The 19461-nt window shown below is 49.1% G+C and overlaps 1 protein-coding gene across 1 annotated transcript in view; it reads left to right on the forward strand.

Annotated features, from left to right (window-relative positions):
• CACNA1B (calcium voltage-gated channel subunit alpha1 B) overlaps positions 1 to 18004 on the forward strand; it is a gene marked incomplete at its 3' end in the record, with an annotated part of 162821 nt that extends 144817 nt beyond the window's left edge. The window contains exons 33-38 of the mRNA XM_064579164.1: positions 4400 to 4405; positions 8033 to 8149; positions 8548 to 8613; positions 9948 to 10039; positions 12290 to 12434; positions 17877 to 18004. Of these exons, the coding sequence (XP_064435234.1) occupies positions 4400 to 4405; positions 8033 to 8149; positions 8548 to 8613; positions 9948 to 10039; positions 12290 to 12434; positions 17877 to 18004 (554 nt within the window). The remainder of the gene's footprint in view (positions 1 to 4399; positions 4406 to 8032; positions 8150 to 8547; positions 8614 to 9947; positions 10040 to 12289; positions 12435 to 17876) is intronic.
• Positions 18005 to 19461: the final 1457 nt, after the last annotated feature.

Raw genomic sequence — 19461 nt, forward strand, 5'->3', positions numbered from 1 at the left:
GAAATTGGCAAGTTGCTTCTACAACTCATCAGAAGGAGCAAAGGCCCCTTAAATACTCAAGATACTTAAGAAGCAGAAAATGCTGCTGGGGCAGTGGGGGTGGAGAGGTACTGTTCTTGTTGATGGTAAGACTTATTATAAAGCTAGAACATTAAGACTGTGCTGCTGACTTGGGGATAGTAAATGAGCCAATGGACAGAATCAAGAGCCTAGAATCAAAATCACTCGTATATGGAAACATGATGTATGACTATGCTACTTAGTGGGGAGACAATTCAACAATTGATGTGGGTATAATGATGATCAATATAGGGAAAGACAGAAATTGGATCTTCACACCATTCACAAAAAAATCGATTTCAAATGGATGAAAATACTTAAATGCAAGAGGAAAAAAATTTAAAACTTAGAAGAAAATACAGGAGATTATCTTTAAGACCTTGGGATAGGGACTGATTGCTTAAGCAAACTATAGGAAGCACCATCCATAACTGAAAAAAAATTCTATAAAATAAAGAGTTTCTGTTTATCAAAAGAAGAAAGGCAGTCCATGAAGAGGGAGGGGATATTTGCATCACATTCCTTTGTTTATCCATTATAAATATTTATGCACTGCCTATCATGTGCTAAGCAGTATTCTAAGTGCTGGGACAAAAGATGAAAATCTCTGCTCTTCTGGAGTTTCATTCCAGTGAGAGAGACACAGTGTTACACAATGAGAGGCACTGGGAGAAGGCACAGCAGAGAAGCGGTATGAGACACCGGGTTGGGGGGAGGGGGGCTTTGATGGCTGTGTGCTCAGACAAGACGTCACTGAGTTGCTGACTTCCAAGTGAAGATGTCTGGGTTTGTGAGGTGAGGACGTGGAGCAGGGGGCCCTGGGGGAGCCACATTGAGCCCGGCACCCACCCTGCACCTGCACGCCTGAGGGAGGACGTGGGCACACTGCTGTAGGAGCATCGTGAACAAGGGGGGAAGCAGCAAGGGCAGAGGAAATGGGGAGCAGGGAAGGGTTTGCAGTTGCAGTAAATTTTGGTTTTTATTTTGAGTGAGGTAGGAAGAGGAGTGACATAATCTGGCTTTTCAGACCAAACCTCTGGCTGAGAATATAGTGCAGGGCACAGGCAGAAGCAGCTAGGCAAGTTAGGGCTTAGTTGGGTTATCCCAGAAACAGACCCCAAGACAGGAGTTCAATGCAAGTCATTTATTTGGGAGGTGATCCCTGGAATACTAGGGGAACAAGGAAGTGAGCCAGGGAAGGGAGGCAGCCAGTACATGGTACTATGAAGTCAGTTACGACTGTGGGTCCTCATTAGGAGCCCTGAGCCTCCATTATCCCAGCAAGTGGCAGGATGACTGGGGTATTTTTCAGCAAGTACTGTTAGCTACTAGTTGAAGCCTGCTGGGGAGAGGGGGCCAGAGAATGTTAATTCTCTGGCACTTGTGTCCTGGCCTGGGGAAATTCTCAGGAAAAAAAGATGTGGATGCTGACAATTGAATATTGGGCCTGTGAGGATGTGAGTGCCACTGAATGCCATAGCAGGGAGCCCGGCAGAGGGGCTAAGGTGAGAGACCATCATTCTGGGTGTATTTTCCAGTAGAGCTGCAGATGGACCAGATGTCTGTGTGAAAATTGAGCAAGAATGGCATCAAAGTCTGAGCAAGTACTTGGAAACATGGATTATCATTAATTGAAATGGGAAAGACTGTGGGTGGAACAGGTTTGTTGTGGACTGTTTGTACATGTGGACTGGATGCAATTTGTACATGTTAGATTTGAGTTGCCTGTTGGCCTTCCTGAAGGAATCATCCAACAGGCCGTTGGACAGATGGGCCTGGAGTTTGGAGAAGAGATTCATGCCAGTCTCATAGGATTGGGAACCATGAGCATATAAGATGATATCAGATCCATGAGACTGAATGAGATCAATAAAGGAGAGAAAAGAATGAGCTACTGAGTTCTATGATGCACCAACATTTAGTGACAAAGGCGTGGCCAGAGGGCAGAGAGGTTTTCCAAACCATTAACAAAGGTTAGTGTCCAGAATGTGCAAGGCTCTTCTGTGAATCATTAAGAAAAACAAAAGCAACCAAATGGAAAAATGAGCTGAAGGCATAATTGGGCATTTTACTAAAAGAATAAGAAACAGAAATGACCAATTAACATAGGAAAAGCTGCTCACCCTTATTTGTAATTAAAGAAATGTAAAGTGAAATGACATTGAGATGCCATTTCACACCCTCTGGTTTGTCAAACGTCAAACGGGAATTCCAGCCATGCCAATGGTTAGCAAGTGGGACAGCCAGAACCTCCACGCTATTGCTGGGGGTGTTCATTGGACAACCTTTTCGGAAGAGTGTGGCAATCCATAGAAAGCTGGACATATGCATGCCTGCAGCGACTTAGACACATAAGCCAGAGGGTGTCTGGGCAGGTGACCTGGAGACACTTTCACACAGAGGGTCGTGGCTACCTTGTTCACAGTAGCAGTGGAATGCACTGATTGTTAGGGGACGTGAACATAGTGAAGTGCCGCACGCGCTGGAGGGTGGTGGTCTCCGCATCAAGAGGGATGCTTCTCAGAAGCAGAGTTTGCTCGCCGTCAGCACAAGTTTGCCCAAGTCCGCGAAGGCTGCCTACGGTAGAGTCCCATTAAAAGGCTAAGAAAAGTCAAGTGTAACGCATTTTAAGAGTTTGTGGTTAAGACAGTAAAGAAAAGCAATTATTAACAAGAATTAAGGGTAGCTACTACATCTGGGGAGGAGAAAGGGAGACAGGACGGGCTTCAGAAGTAATGGTGACATTCTGTTTTCTTTAAGCTGGGTGATGAATATATGGACGTTCTATGATTTTTCTTTGAAAATGTGCATCCATACACGTATTTATACATATTCTTTTGTGTATGTGGTGTGTTTTATGGTTTTAAAAAACTAATAATCCGGGGCGCCTGGGTGGCTCAGATGGTTAAGCATCTGCCTTCGGCTCAGGTCATGATCACAGGGTCCTGGATCGAGTCCCACATCGGGCTCCCTGCTAGGCGGGGAGCCTGCTTCTCCCTCTGCCTCTGCCTCTCTCTCTCTCTCTCTCTGACTCTCATGAATAAATAAATAAAACAATAAAAAAAATCAATAATCCAAATAATGCGGGGAAAGTTCTGAGCTGCCATTTTCACACAAAAACCAAGGATGTTCTGTCACACCAACCGTTGGCACTGTGGCCAAGTGCTTCTCATCCAGAAACAGTTCGTACCAGTGTGGTTTCTGGGAGGAGCAAGCTGGCTGCTGATCCTTACGGGCCTCGTCCTTGGACACAGGAATCTTTGTTCCCTGGATAAAGGGATCCAGACATTGCGCTCCCATCTGCAAGGGCACAGCTCTGGGGGTTTCTTCCTGCGTGTGCCTCCTGGCCAGAGAGGGCGGACTGATGAGCAGGCATCTAGGGTGGGGGTTGCCAGACATGCAGAGAGCACGATGCCCAGCTGTCTTCCAGGGAAACCTCTGCCTCCAAGGAGGCCCGCACACAAGGCAGAGACCTTCTGTAGCGCAGGTGGCTGGAGCAGCCCAGTGTCTGTCCCTCAGCTGTTGGACACGCAAGGCCAAGGGGGCTTGTGGTTGTATCAGACCTTACTTCAAATAAGCCCTCCATGGCTGCTGCCATCAGCCCCTGATGCCCAGCAGGGCCGGTGGGAGGGCTGAGGAGCCGCTTGGCTTGGAAGGTCCGCTCTGCCCTGGCTGCTAGTGCTCTTGGAGCTCAGTCCTTCAGCCAGTTCTGCCGAGAGGGGAAAAGATGAAATGAAGTCGTCGTGTGGTTTAGTGGTGTCTTTATTTTTCTTCATTTGTAGTCACTTCATATGTTACTTTGTGAATGTACTTTTTTTTCCTTAGGCAAAAATATGAGTGTCAGTTCCCACCACCAACTTAATCAAAATAGAGTAATAGTCTTAACCAGGGTCGTGTAGAGACAGCATTCCCAAGCAAGCATAAAACTGACATTGATTTCTTTGCCTGGAAATAAAAAAATAAGTGTCTGTGAGTCATCTTTGGATTTGCATTACAAACAGGAATGCAAATGAATGCCACCCTGTCTGCATAACCTAAGATTTCAAAAATATGTTTTGATTTGATGCATTTTAAGCCAAATATGCAAAGTTTACTAAAATCCTAAAATTTTCCAGTGAGGTATTCAAAGTTTGAGTTTTTGCTTGTGTTGATGACTCATTTTCTCTTTTGTTTTCTGTTTTTGTTCTTGATTTACCTTAACCTACCTGCTGACTCACGCCATCCAACCAACATACAATGCGAAAACCATGTCTCCGTCTGTATGTTGCGCACCTGCTGCTCAAACATCCCAATTTGTAAATAATATGCAAATATCCATCCATGAAAACATCACATATAGGAAACGGTTGGTTTCATGACTTTAAACAGTTCTTAAAACTCCTTGCTTTGCTTGCTCTACTCCTGTTCTTTCTTCCATTTCCTGTGACTCCTCACCACTGCCTTCCTAAGGTGTGTGGTCAGAGTCTGGCAGTACCCATCCCCTCTGGCCTCTTCTCCTCAGCTCCTGGGGTCCAGCAGGGGCTTCTGAAGGCCCCCCCAGGAGCCATTTGATTCAGGAACTGGCCTTGGGTCTAGAGAGGAGGTGGAGGGTCTTCTGAGTGAAGCGGGTAAGTGCCCAGTTTTTCTTGTCGGGATTGGGCTCAGAATTGGAGGGATTTTGTAGGACATGAGTTTGGACCTGATCCTGTAGAGTCCATGGTTTCTCTTGCACCATCTCCCTTCTGCTCTGTCCCCACCGTACCAACATACAAGGCTGGTTCTCCCCAGTGGCCTCTGATGATGTCTCCATAGCATTCTCCCTGGACATGCCCTTCTGTAGGGAACCCTCTCTGGGTCTCAGGGCTGGAGGGGATTGGAGATTTTGTCTTCATGATTCAAAAAGGGGTGGTGTAAGGCCTGATGGAGTGGGAAGAGGGTCTGCCCCCAGAGAAAGTGAAGCTCAGGGCTCTTGCACCCAGGCATCGTTGATCCACTTGTGCACCCTTGCTCAGTGAGCTCGTGTGGAGTACAGGTAGCATGAACTGGGGCTTCCTTCCAGGCCTTCAGTGATGTTTGAGAGGAGAGCAGATTAAACTGAAGCTGTAACTGGAAATTCACATAAAGTAGCAAATATTTGAGATTCCTGTTGCAGAAAACAAACACTAATGATAAAGTATTTCACAAGTGGAGCAGAAGATCTTGAGTTGTGAGAAAATACCATTTGATGCCGCAGAAATTTTCGACTCACTCAGGCCTTTTCGTGGCCATTTCCCGTCCACTTGGGAAGAGCACCGCCACCCCCCCCCCCCCGCCCCGTGCCCTTCGTCGTCCTCCAGAGCACACATCATCACCTGACATGCTGCGCATGTTGGGGTATACAGAGCTTTTCTTTTCTTCATCGTTGTCCCATGAGAACAAAGCTGATTAGGAGAGCAGTTTGTTGCAGCATGGACTGTGGCCCCCAGCAGATGTGCACAGGTCACTTTGCTTGACCCTGCCTGGAAACAGTGATGTACTTGGACGCAGGAGAGGCCGACCTGGGTCTGAGGCCTGTTGATCCCCTTTGTGGGGGTCGTGTTTCACAATGCCCGGTGTACCTTTAAATCCCTTAAATCTCAGACTCCTCGCTGTCTGGGCACAATGTCCTCATGTCTCCATCCTGTGGATGAGGAAGCAAGGGGCTCAGAGGAGCCAGGGACCAGTGTACCCTCAAGGTGAATCAGCTACCACATTGAGAGGTGCGATGATGCATCTTTGGGGTGCTCTAGACCTTTCCTGATGCAGAGGCAGATGGCAATAAGGCAGGGCCTGGCTTTGAAATAGTAGGTGAAGTAGTAGGTGCTCTCTGGTGTGACAGGAACCACGGACTCTGGGAGGATGGGGCAAGCTCTGTCCACCTCCAAGGGGTTGGCCGAGGCCAGAGGCGACTAGCCGTGGGGGAGCTGCCGTGTGCTTGCTGCCCCCTGCTCTCCTGCATGCGCTCGCATGGTGGTGCCAGGCAGCTCCCGCCCTGGGCGCAGCCACGGAGTGCTCTGCCTGCCACGCTGCGCTCGGAGCGTCTGTGGCTGCTGCCGCCATCCGTCCTCATGGCTCTCTAGGGCTGTCTGTCTGTTGCCACCCCCACCCCTCTCCCGAATGCCCCCTGGAGCCCCGAGAAAAGACGTCTGGGAGGAGGCGTGAGAACTTGAGTCTCAACAAGCAGTAGTAGGTGACTTGTTGAGCTTTGCGTTCATGCACTAACTCTGTGGATGGACAGCGCCTTCCCCTGCCTTGTCTTCCATCCCTTCTTTCTCACCCAGAGCCTAGATTTTCCCCAATATCTCCAGGAAATCTTGTCTGTGCCAGTGGCCTGAGCAGAGTGCTTTGGGCTGGGCAAATGATAACTGTGTTATCACAGCGTTGGCCCCTCCAGACCCAAGTGAGCAGGTGCTTTAGAGGCCAGGCCCTTGGAAGCTCCCTCCCGTTCCTCTGCTTTATTGTCTTGTACAAAGGATTTCCCAGCACTGTAGACAAAGTCTCCCGTCCGTCTCTGTGCCCATCCTCCCGAGGTGACTGGCTCATTTGAGAACCTGGGGCCCACGGGGCGGGTGTGGATGTCTCTTGGGCATCCTGTACCACTGAGATTCACTTTCCCCAGCACAAGCAGGTGAGGGAGCACTAGGCAAACTGTGTGCCCTCCAGGGTCACACCTCAAGGTCCACTCCTGCCTTCTTGCTGATCTGGACCACAGTCAGCACCTCCTTGTGACTACCAGACCTCCCACCCCATGGCTCCAACATCTAGCCCTCCAGCAGAGACAGTCTAGTCTCCAGCCACCCCGGTGGGAACCGAAGAGACAGACAAGGGCTGGGTTGGGGCCGCTGTCCTTAGAAGTAAGAGTGAGACCTGCCTCTCCACCGAAGGCCTCAGCCCAGCCAAGAGCAGATGGGCAGCCCTGGAGGGAGGGCGGCCAGCTCTCCCCAGGCTCCCCATGCCTCCTGCACGTGCTCTCCTACTGCTGCTCTCATTCAACATGTCGTGTTCTTTTCTCTTCATCCGACCACTGAATCTGGCGATACGATGTGTCTAGGCCTGAGCTGCTTGCATATGTCAAAACACCAAGGTGGCAGGAAGCTGCTGTCAGGCTGCGTGCAGGCACCTGGTCTCCAAGCAGACAGAGGGTGGGAGGCTGCCCAGGGCCACAAGCACCCCCACGTCATGGACACCGTCCAGAGCTATGCTCCCTGAAGGGGATGTGCCAATAACTCAAGGCGCCCCTGGGCCAGGGTGGAAGCCTCACTCCCAGGTAATCTGTGGAGTCCAGAGTTTATTGCTTCTTTTTGTGCTTGATTTTGAACCTCTTGGATGAGGGAGCAGTGCAAGATACCCTGGGATCTCTGGAGTTGAGACCATTTGCGGACTTCATAAGTGGCTTCCGTGGTGTGGGCAGCAGGATCGCCAACACTTACCCTTCCTATGGTGACTTGTCTGCAGGCACCAGGAGCAGCCCCAGAAGAGATGTTTGCCCCTCTGCCAGGTCCCAGGCAGCAGGGGCTTTGCTAGCCGTATGGAGAAGCGAAGGGCCCTTCAGAGGCTCTCGGTGAAGAAGCAGCCCTGCCCGGCACTTGGACGGCTTGGCTGCGTCTTGCAAGAGGCGGTCAGTGTTAGAGGCCTGTCCACAGTTGGTCTCCTGGCTCCACCTGGCAGCAAGGAGCTGCTTCTGAGAATTTTTCTCTCTCTCCCTCCCTGTCGGGGGCAGGGGAGCCTAAAGCAGAGGGGTTTCTTTGATTTGCTGCATGAGAAGTGATTTGCAATGACAAGCTTTACTTTTGGAAGGTTTTCTGGTGGCCGATTGCTGCTTATACTGTAGAGCAGTGATGTTTTGTTCGACCTCTCCTTGTATCCGCTTTTCTTCGGGACCACAGCACGCCAGGGAGAGGTGGGTGGGGAGCAGCCCCTGCAGTTGCAGGAGGCTGGTCTCTGCAGGTTAGAGAACAGCCTCTCTTCCCTACAGAACAATTTCATCAACCTCAGCTTTCTCCGCCTCTTCCGTGCTGCCCGGCTCATCAAGCTGCTGCGCCAGGGCTATACCATCCGCATCCTGCTGTGGACCTTCGTCCAGTCCTTCAAGGTGAAGCCAGGCACGGCCCTCGTGCCCTGACCCTCCCCTGTGTGAGCACAGTGCTGTGGCCACCACCTCCTCCTTGCCACCAGAGCAGCCCCTCCTCGTGGAGGTTCCTTGTTGGCACCCGTTATCCTATTATAGTTTACGAAGACATTTTAAGTGATCCAGAGAGCATCTTGGTAATGCTCACTGACTCTGAGGTGGGTTCTATGACTGATTATAGATGAAGGAACTGAGGCAGTCTCTTGGTGGAGGGGCTTCATGGTCAGTGGGGGTGGATCTCTGGTCGCTGGGGTCTGGGTGGCCCCAGAGACCCGGCCACCGTCCACTCTGCAGACGAGGCCCGAGCAAGGTAGCTGGGCAGCCCTCCCTGGAGCTGCCCTGTCCTCCATGTGTCTCCACAGGCCCTGCCCTACGTGTGTCTGCTCATCGCCATGCTGTTCTTCATCTACGCCATCATCGGCATGCAGGTGGGTGCGCCTGATGGGACAGGGAGCTGAAGGGGCCCCTGTGCCCTGGGGCAAAAGGGCACTGACCATGGTCATCAAATGGTAACAATGACAGATTGGCACTTGGGGAACATTTCTATGTTTGAAGCACTTTATGAACTTAATTCTCAGAAAGGCTGCTTCTACCAGTACGGACACAGAGGCTGGGCACCACGGGTTTGGGCCTGTCACCCAGAGTCCACTAGTGAGGCGTAGCTCCCCCGTCTGCTGTGCTCCTGAATGGAACCCCATTGGGCTGTTAGGGTGTTGATGGGCATGTTTGATTGGGTGCTGGGCCCCCATGGTGCTGGAGCTTTTGAGCACATCTGCCTGGTGCTGAGTGGCCTGCAAAGCACCAGCTGGTCATTCTGATAGTCCAGAGAGTTGACCTGATCCTTTACAGGAAATTATATATCACAGAAGAAAAAAGTCAACAGGATCACACCAGATCACTGTACTGTCAAATTCAGCTTGGACAAGCTAGATTGCCTTTATTTTGCCAAAGAACCCTTTGTCAGCTGTTTGGAAAAACATTTAAAAGACACAAAGCAGTGTTCCAGTTTTAAATCTTTGGCATCTGGCCACTTTTCAACAGTAGGGTGGGAGATGGATCCAAATGTTAAATTATAGTGGGAGAAGCCATTGTATTAAAGGTTAGCTGAGAACGGATTTTAAACTCTACTTCAAGGATTGAAAAGGTTCTCTTCCTTTAAAATTTGCTGAGATCTGATGCTATTTAAAAAATATATATATTTGTGCCCACTTTGGTTTGGGAATTTATCAGACCAGAAGGGCCACTGATCTTTGTTTTTGGTGAATATGTGATAGTTCATAAATTTTTCAGCCAGATTCCAGATTTTAAGCCAAGTACAGTTACTGACTTGTTTGCATTCCTAACACTAAAAAGAAATCAATTAAAATGGATAAAAAGCCCATTGTGATATTTGCACAGAAATTTAAAAAGAAACTTTCAAGTTGACCTCACAGCTATTACCAGTATAATTACCACTTCGGAGTCATCGATGACAGAGTGAACTTTCAGATGCTTCCTGTCTTATATATGGCGCAGCCCATGTAAACTTAGTTCCGGTGGCATTCTCACTCGGCATGCAGACTTGCAGTTGTAGACGTGCAGAGCTGGGGGGCAGTGACGTGTTTGGCTGGCAGTGCCGGCCCCTCCAGCCCCTGCAGCGGTGGTGGGGCTAAGGGCAGTGTCCTGTGCCTTGTGGGTCCTCATGTGCACACCTCCTCTTCTGCCTGGCCACAGCTCCTGAGGACCCAGCAGTATCAGCCTGCAGCCTTCTTTCTCATTTCAGGTTTTTGGAAATATTGCCCTGGATGATGACACCAGCATCAACCGGCACAACAACTTCAGGACGTTTTTACAAGCCTTGATGCTGTTGTTCAGGTGTGTTGTTGGTGGAGTCCGCGCAGGCTCAGAGGCTCCTCTGTCTAGGAGGACAGGGCGTGTGCTGACCCAGAGGGCCACCCCCTCTGCCCCTCAGCCTGTGCTGGCTTCCCCTCAGTGGGCCTTCCCAGCTTCTTCTCCCCTTTTCCTCCTTCCTTCCCTAAGGGTTCCTGGGCCTCGGGACAGATGGAGGGGAAGCCCCTGAGGGAGGTCAACCTGAGAGCCCCGGGTGAGGCTGGCCTTGACCACCTCAGCTCAGACCCTTGGCGGTGGCCAGAAGGCCTCTGGTGAAGCTGCAGCCAAGGGTCTGGGAGGACAGAAGGTGTCCACAGGGCCTTTTTCGGTGTGCTGGCCATAGGCTTTCCATCTGCTCACCTTGTTGACTGCAGGGTCTGTGGGACCGGGGGCCGGGGGGGTGCGGAGCAGGGCAGGGGGACGCAGAGTGTGTTACTCAGGGACCCAAGGAACTCAACTGGCCAGAGCCGCTGGTGTGAGTGTCTCCACCTGCCCCCCATGGCTCACAGGACTGCAATTCCCTAGGCTCCAGGCTCCAATGCAGGCAGAATAGCTTGTTTCTGGCTCAGGCACCTCCCTGTGTGCTCGACAGGGCTGTGTGTCAGCTTTTGTTCCGAGATGTGGCACTCTGTGTGGGCCATCCTGGTTTGGGGGCTGTGGGGAGGGGGTGAATGTGTCTCACTGCCTCCAGGGTCCCCTTCGTTAAGGCAAGCCCACCACATGACCCTAGGAGGGAAGAAAGGAGCTCTTCGTAGGGACTTGTGGAGGAGGGGTGCTGACATAAAACCCTGCCTGGGGCTCCTTCTGGAGGGGCCCACACGTGTGTTTGTTTATGCAGATGCACCAGGATGCTGTAAGGCCCGTGCTGGGGGATGCCCAGCACGGTTAATCCCAGGCAGATGCATTCCAGGGCCCGTGGAAGTTCTTCTTTCTATGGAGGGAGATCAGACCGATCTGCTTAGCTAAGCTGCCTGGAGAGAGTTGTCTGACTCTTGTTTTTTTAGTCAGATGGACAAGTATCCTTAGGCCTACACTTTCTTCAAATGACATCATTTCTCTGGACTTTAGCTATTACGTTCATTTCATCTCTTCATTTATTAATGTCCTGCCTCCTGCTGTAAGAGTTGAGGCAGGCCTATGAAACCAGCCTTAGTTTTAAGTCTTTGTTCTCAAAGATCTCTTTTCCTCCCTGGTCTCTGTGTCACATGTGAGCACCAGTATCAGTCAGGCCTGGCATTGGACAGCTGCCCTGCAGGAAAAGCCCCCTACTCCTAGCCATTGTTAATGGGAAGTGGGCTCAGCTTGTGCCCAGAGCTGGCCACACAGGCACACCAAGCTGGGGGGGGCGGGGACCCAGGCCTCTGGTCCGCCTGCAAGTCTAGTGCACATCTGGCCTTTGTGCTGGCTGCATACCCAGGGACCAAAGTCCATGAAGAAGGGTCCTCCAGGGTGGCCCCTCAGGCTGGTGGGGTTGTTCTTGGTATGTTCAGGAAACAGCAGACGCCGGTGTGGCTGGAGTGGACCGAGCAGAGACCACTGGGAAAGAGCAGGCCACGAATTTCACAGAGCTGTGGGCAGTTGTGTGAATTTTGGCTTTTGCAGTGAGTGAGGGGTCATTGAGAGGAGAAGTGACCTGATCTCACCTGTGTTTAGTGGACCCACTTGGCTGTTGGGTGGGGCAGAGCAGGAAGATCCGTGAGGAAGCTATTGCAGAAGCTCAGGGGAGGTGGTTGTTGCTTAGCCCAGGGTGTTGAGAAGTGGTGAGAGTCTAGCTGTTTTTTGGAGGTAGATGAGCTGATGAAGCTGGTGAGAAGGAGTGGAGGCAAGGAAGCCTGCAATATATTTGGCCTAAGAAACGGGAGGGGTGGAGCCCCCATTTCTTGCATCAAGGAAGGCTGGGATGGCACATGCTGGGTGAGGGAGGCCAGGAAGGGCTGTGTTGGCTCCGAGGAGCCAGAGGTCCATGAAGGGGTGCTCACCATGGTGCTCACTTTTGGTGCAGTGCCTTGTTTTCAGTAACTAGTTCTTTCCGAGTTAATGATCAATTTGAAAACCTAATGCCAGAGGATTCTTTTTCAGAAGTAGGCGTCTCTTACCCAGACCTTACATATGAGTGGGTTCTCTGCGGGAGGGAGCCCAGGGAGGGTACGCACTTGAGCCAGCTCTTCTGAGATTCCTTCTCAGGCTGGTCTGGGCCTTCCTTTGTGGGTCTCATGGCTCTGCCCTTCTTCTCAGGAGTGCCACTGGGGAGGCCTGGCACGAGATCATGCTGTCTTGTCTCAGCAACCAGGCCTGTGATGAGCACGCCAATGCCAGTGAGTGTGGGAGCGACTTTGCCTACTTCTACTTTGTCTCCTTCATCTTCCTTTGCTCCTTTCTGGTAAGTCCTGGTCACTGTGCCCATGTGTCCACCTGTCTCAATCCATCCCAGGCCCCCCCTACATCTGTCACTGATCCCTGATACTGATTCATGTCACATTACAAGCTGATTCGGTGTTGATGGTCCTGTTTCCCCAGAGATGATGACCTCTAAAAGGACCCACTCTGTAATGAGCTCCTGTGGGCCTTGCCTTTCCTTCTCAGAAAGGGTTTTAAGTTTCCACGGGACAACTGTCCTTTAGCCTTTAGCCTCTGCCATGGTGATGAGTTACAAAGAAGCAGCACTCCAGCTGGTGTGCCTGGGGCAGATGAGCCTCAGGAAACTGGTTGTTGGGGAGGTAAGTGGACTAGGTCCAAGTCAGCAGACACCTCTGGGAAACTTTGAGCAGGGGCATGACACAATCTGGTTCATATTTTAAAACCTTGCTCTGGCTTCTGGTCAGGAGAGGTGAAGAGTGGTCAGGAGATGGCTGGAGGTGACAGTGCCAAGAGAAGGGTGGCGATGAAGGGAGTTGAGCTGCATTTTAAAGACAGAGCCAACACGACTGATGAGTAAACACAGGCATGAGAGAAGAAGAGAAAGAAAGCGGCACCTGCCGTTTGCTGGGGTGCTGGAGACACAAGCCCTCGTTCACTGCCAGTGAGAATGTGAAGAGGTGCAGCAGCTGGGGGAGATAGTATGGTGGCTCCTCAGTAAATTGAAAATAGAATTGCCGTATGATCCAGCAACTCCACTTTTGGGCATATGCCAGAACTGAAGACAGGGACTTGAATAAATATTTGTACACATACGTTCATAGCAGCATTATTCACAATGGCCAGGAGGTAAGAGCAACCAAAGTGCCCATCAGCAAGCGATTGGTACACAAAATGTGACATGAACATACAAGGGACTATTATTCGGCCTTAACAAGAGAGGCAGTTCTGGCCCATGCTTCAATATGAATGAATCGTGCAGTCGTTACGCCAAGTGAAATAAACCAGTGACAGGAGGAAAAATAACGGTATGGTTTCACCTATCTGAGGCCCCTCGAGTGAAGTTCACAGAGACAGAGAGCAGGATGGCGGGTGCCAGGGACCGGGGAGGGGGTGGGAGTCAGTGTTTAATGGGGTCAGGGTTTTAGTTGGGGAAGATGGAAGAGTTCTGGGGATGGATGGTGGGGATGGTTGCGCAACAGCGTCGGTGTGCTTGATCGCTGCTGCACTGGGCACTTAAAAGTGGTTAAATTGGTAAGCTTTTTGCTATGTATGTTTTACCACAATTTAGAAAATGGTATTAAAAAAGAACTAACATAAATCCCATCCAAACTCTTTGTATTTTTTTAGAGGGGGGAGGAAAAGAGGGAGAGAAAGAATCTCAAGCGGACTCCATGCTGATTGCGGAGCCTGACGTGGGACTCCATCTCACGACCCTGAGATCATGACCTGAGCTGAAATCAAGACTCAAATGCTTAACTGACTGAGCCAAGCAAGTGCCCCCTATTCAAACTCTTCCAAAAAGTAGAAGAGCAAACACCTCCTAACACATCCTGTGATGCTGCCATTGTGCTAATACCAAAGGCAGGCAAAGATGCCACAAAAAAAGAAAACTACAACCAATGTCCCTGATAAATATATAGTAAGAATCCTGAACAAGATACTAACAGACTAGTTCCAACAACACATTAAAAGGATTATACACCATGATCAAATGGGATTTATCCCAGGAATGCAAGGATGCATTTTCAACATACAGGGATTAACCAGTGTGATGAGGAAAAAACCCCACATGATTATCTCATTGGTGCAGAAAAGCATTTGACAAAATTCAACACCCTTTCATCGCAAAAACACTTAGCAAACTCGGAGTAGAAGGGAACATCCATAACATGATGAAGGACATTTATGAAAAACCTACAGTTACCATTATACTCAGTGGTGAAAGACTATAAACTTTTCCCCCAAATAGCAGGAACTAGACAAGGATGCCCACTTTTTTTTTCTATTTTAATTATGTTATGTTAATCACCATACATTACGTCATTAGTTTTTGATGCAGTGTTCCATGATTCATTGTTTGCGTATAACACCCAGTGCTCCATGTAGAACGTGCCCTCTTGAATACCCATCACCAAGGATGCCCACTTTTTATCACTTTTACTCAACATCATGCTGGAAGTCCTAGTTAGAGCAGTTAGGCAAGAAAAAGAAATAAAAAGCATCCAAATTGGAAAGGAAGAAGTAAAGATATCTCTATTTGCAGATGATACTATTCTATATGTAGAACATCCTGAGGAACACACACACACACACACACACACATGCTACTAAAACTAATAAATGAGTTAATCAAAGTGTCAGGGTACAAAATCAACACATAGTAAACAACCTGAAAAGGAAATTAAGGCAATAATTCCATTTCCAGTAGCACCCAAAGGGATAAAATACCTAGGAATAAATAAATACCCCTGGAGATGAAAACTTGTACAGTGAAAACTGCAAAATATTGCTAAAATGAGTTAAAGAAGACCTAATTAAATGGAAAGGCATGCATGTCCATGGATCAAAAGACTTAATATTGGTAAGGTGGTAATGTCCCCGCAAAGTGAGCTCTAGATTCAGTGTGATCCCTGTCAGAGCTCCAGTGGCCTTTCTACAGGAATGGAAAAGCTGATCCTCAGATTCATATGGAATGGCAAGGTGCCCCAAATAACAAAAAATCTTGAAAATTAAAGACTGGGGCGCCTGGGTGGCTCAGGCGTTAAGCGTCTGCCTTCGGCTCAGGTCATGATCCCAGGGTCCTGGGATCAAGCCCCGCATCGGGCTCCCTGAGACCAAGTGAGAGAACTCACATTTCCCTATTTCAAAACTTACTATAAAGGTACCATGAGTAAAAACAATGTGGCTGAAGAGATACTTTTCCAAAGAAGACATACAGATGACCGACAGGTACATGAAAAGGTGCTCAGCATCCCTTATCATCAGGGAAATGCAAATCAAAATCCTAAGAGCCAAGATGTGGAAACAACCTAAGTGTTCATCAACAGATGAATTAGATAAGGAAGATTTGGTGTGTGTATACACACACACACACACACACACACATTTTTCAGCAATGGGAAAGAAGGAAATCCTTCTGTCATTTGTGACAACACAGATGGATCTTGAGGGCGTTATGCTAGGTGAAAAAGGCCAGACAGAAAAAGACAAATACTACATGTATAACTTACATGTGGAATTTTTTTTAGAAGTCAAACCGTAGAAACAGAGAGTAAAAGAGTTGTTGCCAGGGACTGGAGAGTTGGGGAAATAGGGAGAAGTTGGTAAAAGGGTACACACTTTCAGCTATAATACGAATAATGTCTGAGGATGTAAAGTAAAACATGGTGACTATAGTTGATAACACTGTATTGTATAATTGAATTTTTCTAAGAGAGTAGAACGTAAGTGTTCTACCAAAAAAAATAGGTGATGGATGTGTTAATTAACTAGATGGTAGGAATGATTTCACAATGTTTATGTATGTATATATACCACAACATGCACTTTAAGTGTCTTATAAGTATGTCAGTTATATATATCTTAATAAGGATGATACGGGGACAGTACGGTATTGACATAAGGATAGACCAATGGAGTGGGATGGAGATTCCAGAAATAAATCCAAATATCTATGGACAATTGATTTTTGACAAGGATGCCAAAGCTGTTCAGTATGGAAAGAATAGTTTCTTTAAGACATGATGAAGAGACAACTAGATGTCCATATGCAAAAAAATAAAGATGGGTCCCTACCTCACCCCATATACAAAAATGAACCCAGAATTGATGAAAGACCTAAATGTAAGAGCTAACACTACAAAACTCATAGAAGAAAGCATAGGGGGCAGATCTTCATGATCTCGGATTTGTCAGAGGATTCTTTGGAGATTCAACACCAAAATCACAAGCAAAAAAGAAAAAAATAAATTAGACTACTCAAAATTAAACACTTTTGTGTGTCAAAGGGGATTATAAAAAATGTGAAAATACAATTTAAGGAATAGGAGAAAATACTAATCCACATATTTTATAAGGGGATAATATCCAAAATACATAAACAACTCTTAGAACTGTATTACAAAAGACAACCATTTAAAAAATGGGCAAAAAATCAGTATAGACATTTTTGCCAAAAAGATATACAAAGTGGCCAACAAGCACATGAAGACATTCATCATCTTTGGGCATTAAGGAAACTCAAAACCACACACTCACTTCACACTCACTAGGATGGCTATAATGATGATAATGTTTTTAATGGAAAATAGCCAGCTTTGGCAAGGACATGGAGAAATAGTAACTCTTGCACATTGTGATAGGAATGTAAAATGCAGCAACCTCTGTGGAAAACAGTTCAGCCCAAAGGTGGAAACAACCCAAATATCCATCAATGGATGAATAGATAAACAAACTGGTATATACCTACCATGGAATATTATTCAGCCTTAAAAAGCAATGAAGTTCTGACCCAAATGAATGGCTGAGCCTCAGAAAATCATGCTAAGTGAAAGAAGTCAGGCACAAAGGGCCCTATATGGTCCTGTATTGTAGGATTCCTTTTATATGAAGTACCCCAAATAGACAAGCCGATAGATGCAGAACAGAGATTGCTAGGGAACGGGAGAAAGGGGAAATAAGTGAGTGACTGTTTACAGTACAAGGCATTTTCTGGGGTGATAAAGAATTTTTGAGGGGCGCCTGAGTGGCTCAGTCGTTGAGCGTCTGCCTTCGGCTCAGGTCACGATCCCAGGGTCCTGGGATCAAGTCCCTCATCAGGCTCCCTGCTCAGCGGGAGCCTGCTTCTCCCTCTCCCTCTGCTCCTTCTCCCTGCTTGTGCTCTCTCTCACTGTGTCTCTCTCTGTCAAATAAATAAGTAAAATCTTAAAAAAAAAAAAAATTTTTTTGAAACTAGAGAGGTGGTTGCATAATATTGTGAATACACTAAAGCCACCGAGTTGTACTCTTCAAAATGATTAAATGTATGTTATGTGAATTTCAACTCAATTAAAAAAAAAAGAAGCTGAGCTTTTGGCCTCTAGAGTCCAAACTACTAACTCCAAAGTCACTGTTTTCCTTGAAGGCTAGCTAGGAGGGGAAGAGGATGGTGATGGGAGGTGGGGCAGGAGGGGTTGCCAACATGAATTAGGGTAGGGCAGCAGAAGCAGGGAGTGGGAGGGGCTCGGGTTAGTTTGCGGGACCTAGAACCCTGGGGTAGGAGGCTGGGTGCCACGGGGGCTGGTGGTGGTGGTGTAGTGGAGGCCCAGAGGCTGGGGGGAGCAGGGCTGGACGGGCTCTGGCTGAGTTTGAGGGGCCTCCGCTGCCATGATGGTTTCGCACACAGACTTTGGCTGGAGGGTAAGGGCTAGGGTAGAGGGCGGGCTGAGGTCTCTCTATGTCACCCCTTCTCCTTCCTGTCCTGCAGATGTTGAACCTCTTTGTGGCCGTGATCATGGACAATTTTGAGTACCTTACACGGGACTCTTCCATCCTAGGGCCTCACCACCTGGACGAGTTCATCCGGGTCTGGGCTGAGTACGACCCGGCCGCGTGGTGAGTGGCCCCCGTGCTCCGTGGTCCTCAGGGTGGTCCATGCCACGGATCTCGGGACAGGGCTGGGTGGCTTCAGACCTGTGTCATGTGATACAGGTTTTGTCAAACCCCCTCCGGTTTTGGTGGGGTCCGCAGAGGGTGGTGCCAGGTCCCCTTCTAGGTGGCACGCTCCTTCTCATGCCCACAGTGCTCTTACACAGCTCCCTGGGCTGAGAAATGCTCTGTGAGGCCCTCAGTCCAGCACTTAGGAGGTTCCAAGGGGTCTGTGAGGCTCAGGTCTCTTGCCAAATGGGAGTGTACTGTCTCCTCACAGGTCTGTCACATGAAGGGCGTGGAGGGCTCAAGGGAGAGGGTGTGGACACAGCAGGAGGGCCTTCCCTTGGGGCCTCACCATTCTCATGAAGCTTGGAGGCCTTCATGGCAGAAATGACATTCTTCCCACCGATGGGCTCAGGCCTCTCCCTCTCTGCCATCTCTTGGGAACAGGAGCCAACATGCACCTCTGTGTCCCCAGCCCAGGCTGCAAATAGCGGGCGCTTGGTGAACTTTCACTGAAATTAAAGGAGCTACCAGGAAGGGTCTAGTATGTTGAAGACCCTTTGGTCATGGTGGGAAACGGTTACTGTGTTGCATTAAGTGAGGAGTAGTTCATTTCCAGACAGAGCAAGTATGTCATGAGGGGACTGGCTTGGGTGTTCCGTGATCCATGGGAGAGTCCTGCACACCCAGGACACATACTCTTATCCTCGGGGCTAGCAAAGCAGCATGGACTCACCATCTGCCCATTTGTCTGTTCCTTCATTACTTGCTTCTTCACTTGCTTATTCATTCATTCACTCTCTCAAGCGGATACTTGAGTAGTTATTCAGGGCATGCTCTCTGCAAGGCCAACACAGGACATGGAGGGGCCAAGAGACCTGGCTGCTGGGGAAGGCACAGGCCTGCTCTTCGCCTCGCTCATGGTGAGCGCTCAGCAGTCATGAATGTGAATGAACAGTGCATCAGTAAACGGATGGGCATCCGTCCCTTCCCAAGCTCGAAGGGAATGAGAAGACTGTGAAGATGGGGTGTAGCCACTTCCCACCTCCTCTCTCCGAGGCTCCCAGCCTGCCCATGTCCCCCTCGCACAGCTCTGTGTTTGGTCACCCCTTGCGTGGTAGAGGCCTGGAGGAGATGGTCAGTGTCATTGTGGTGAGGATCCTACTGCCCACAGTTTTTCCCTAAACTGGAGCTCAGCAAGGGGATTGCTCCAGAGCTCTCTGACCCTCAAGCCCCTGGGAGCTTGGCTGGGCTCCCCCACCCTCCTCTCATTCAGCCCTCCTGGAGCCCCTACCCCATCATGTGAAGATCCAGAAGATGCTGTATGAGACCCTTCCCAGGCTGGGCAAGCCCTGAAACCACTGGCAGCACCAGCAACCCCAGGGCATTTCCATTCCTGTAGTGTCTCTGGGTGTTTT

Source organism: Mirounga angustirostris, unplaced genomic scaffold, assembly GCF_029215605.1.
Source record: "Mirounga angustirostris isolate CCGP_5_RB_7025 unplaced genomic scaffold, mMirAng1.0.hap1 SCAF_15, whole genome shotgun sequence".
Taxonomy (NCBI): domain Eukaryota; kingdom Metazoa; phylum Chordata; class Mammalia; order Carnivora; family Phocidae; genus Mirounga; species Mirounga angustirostris.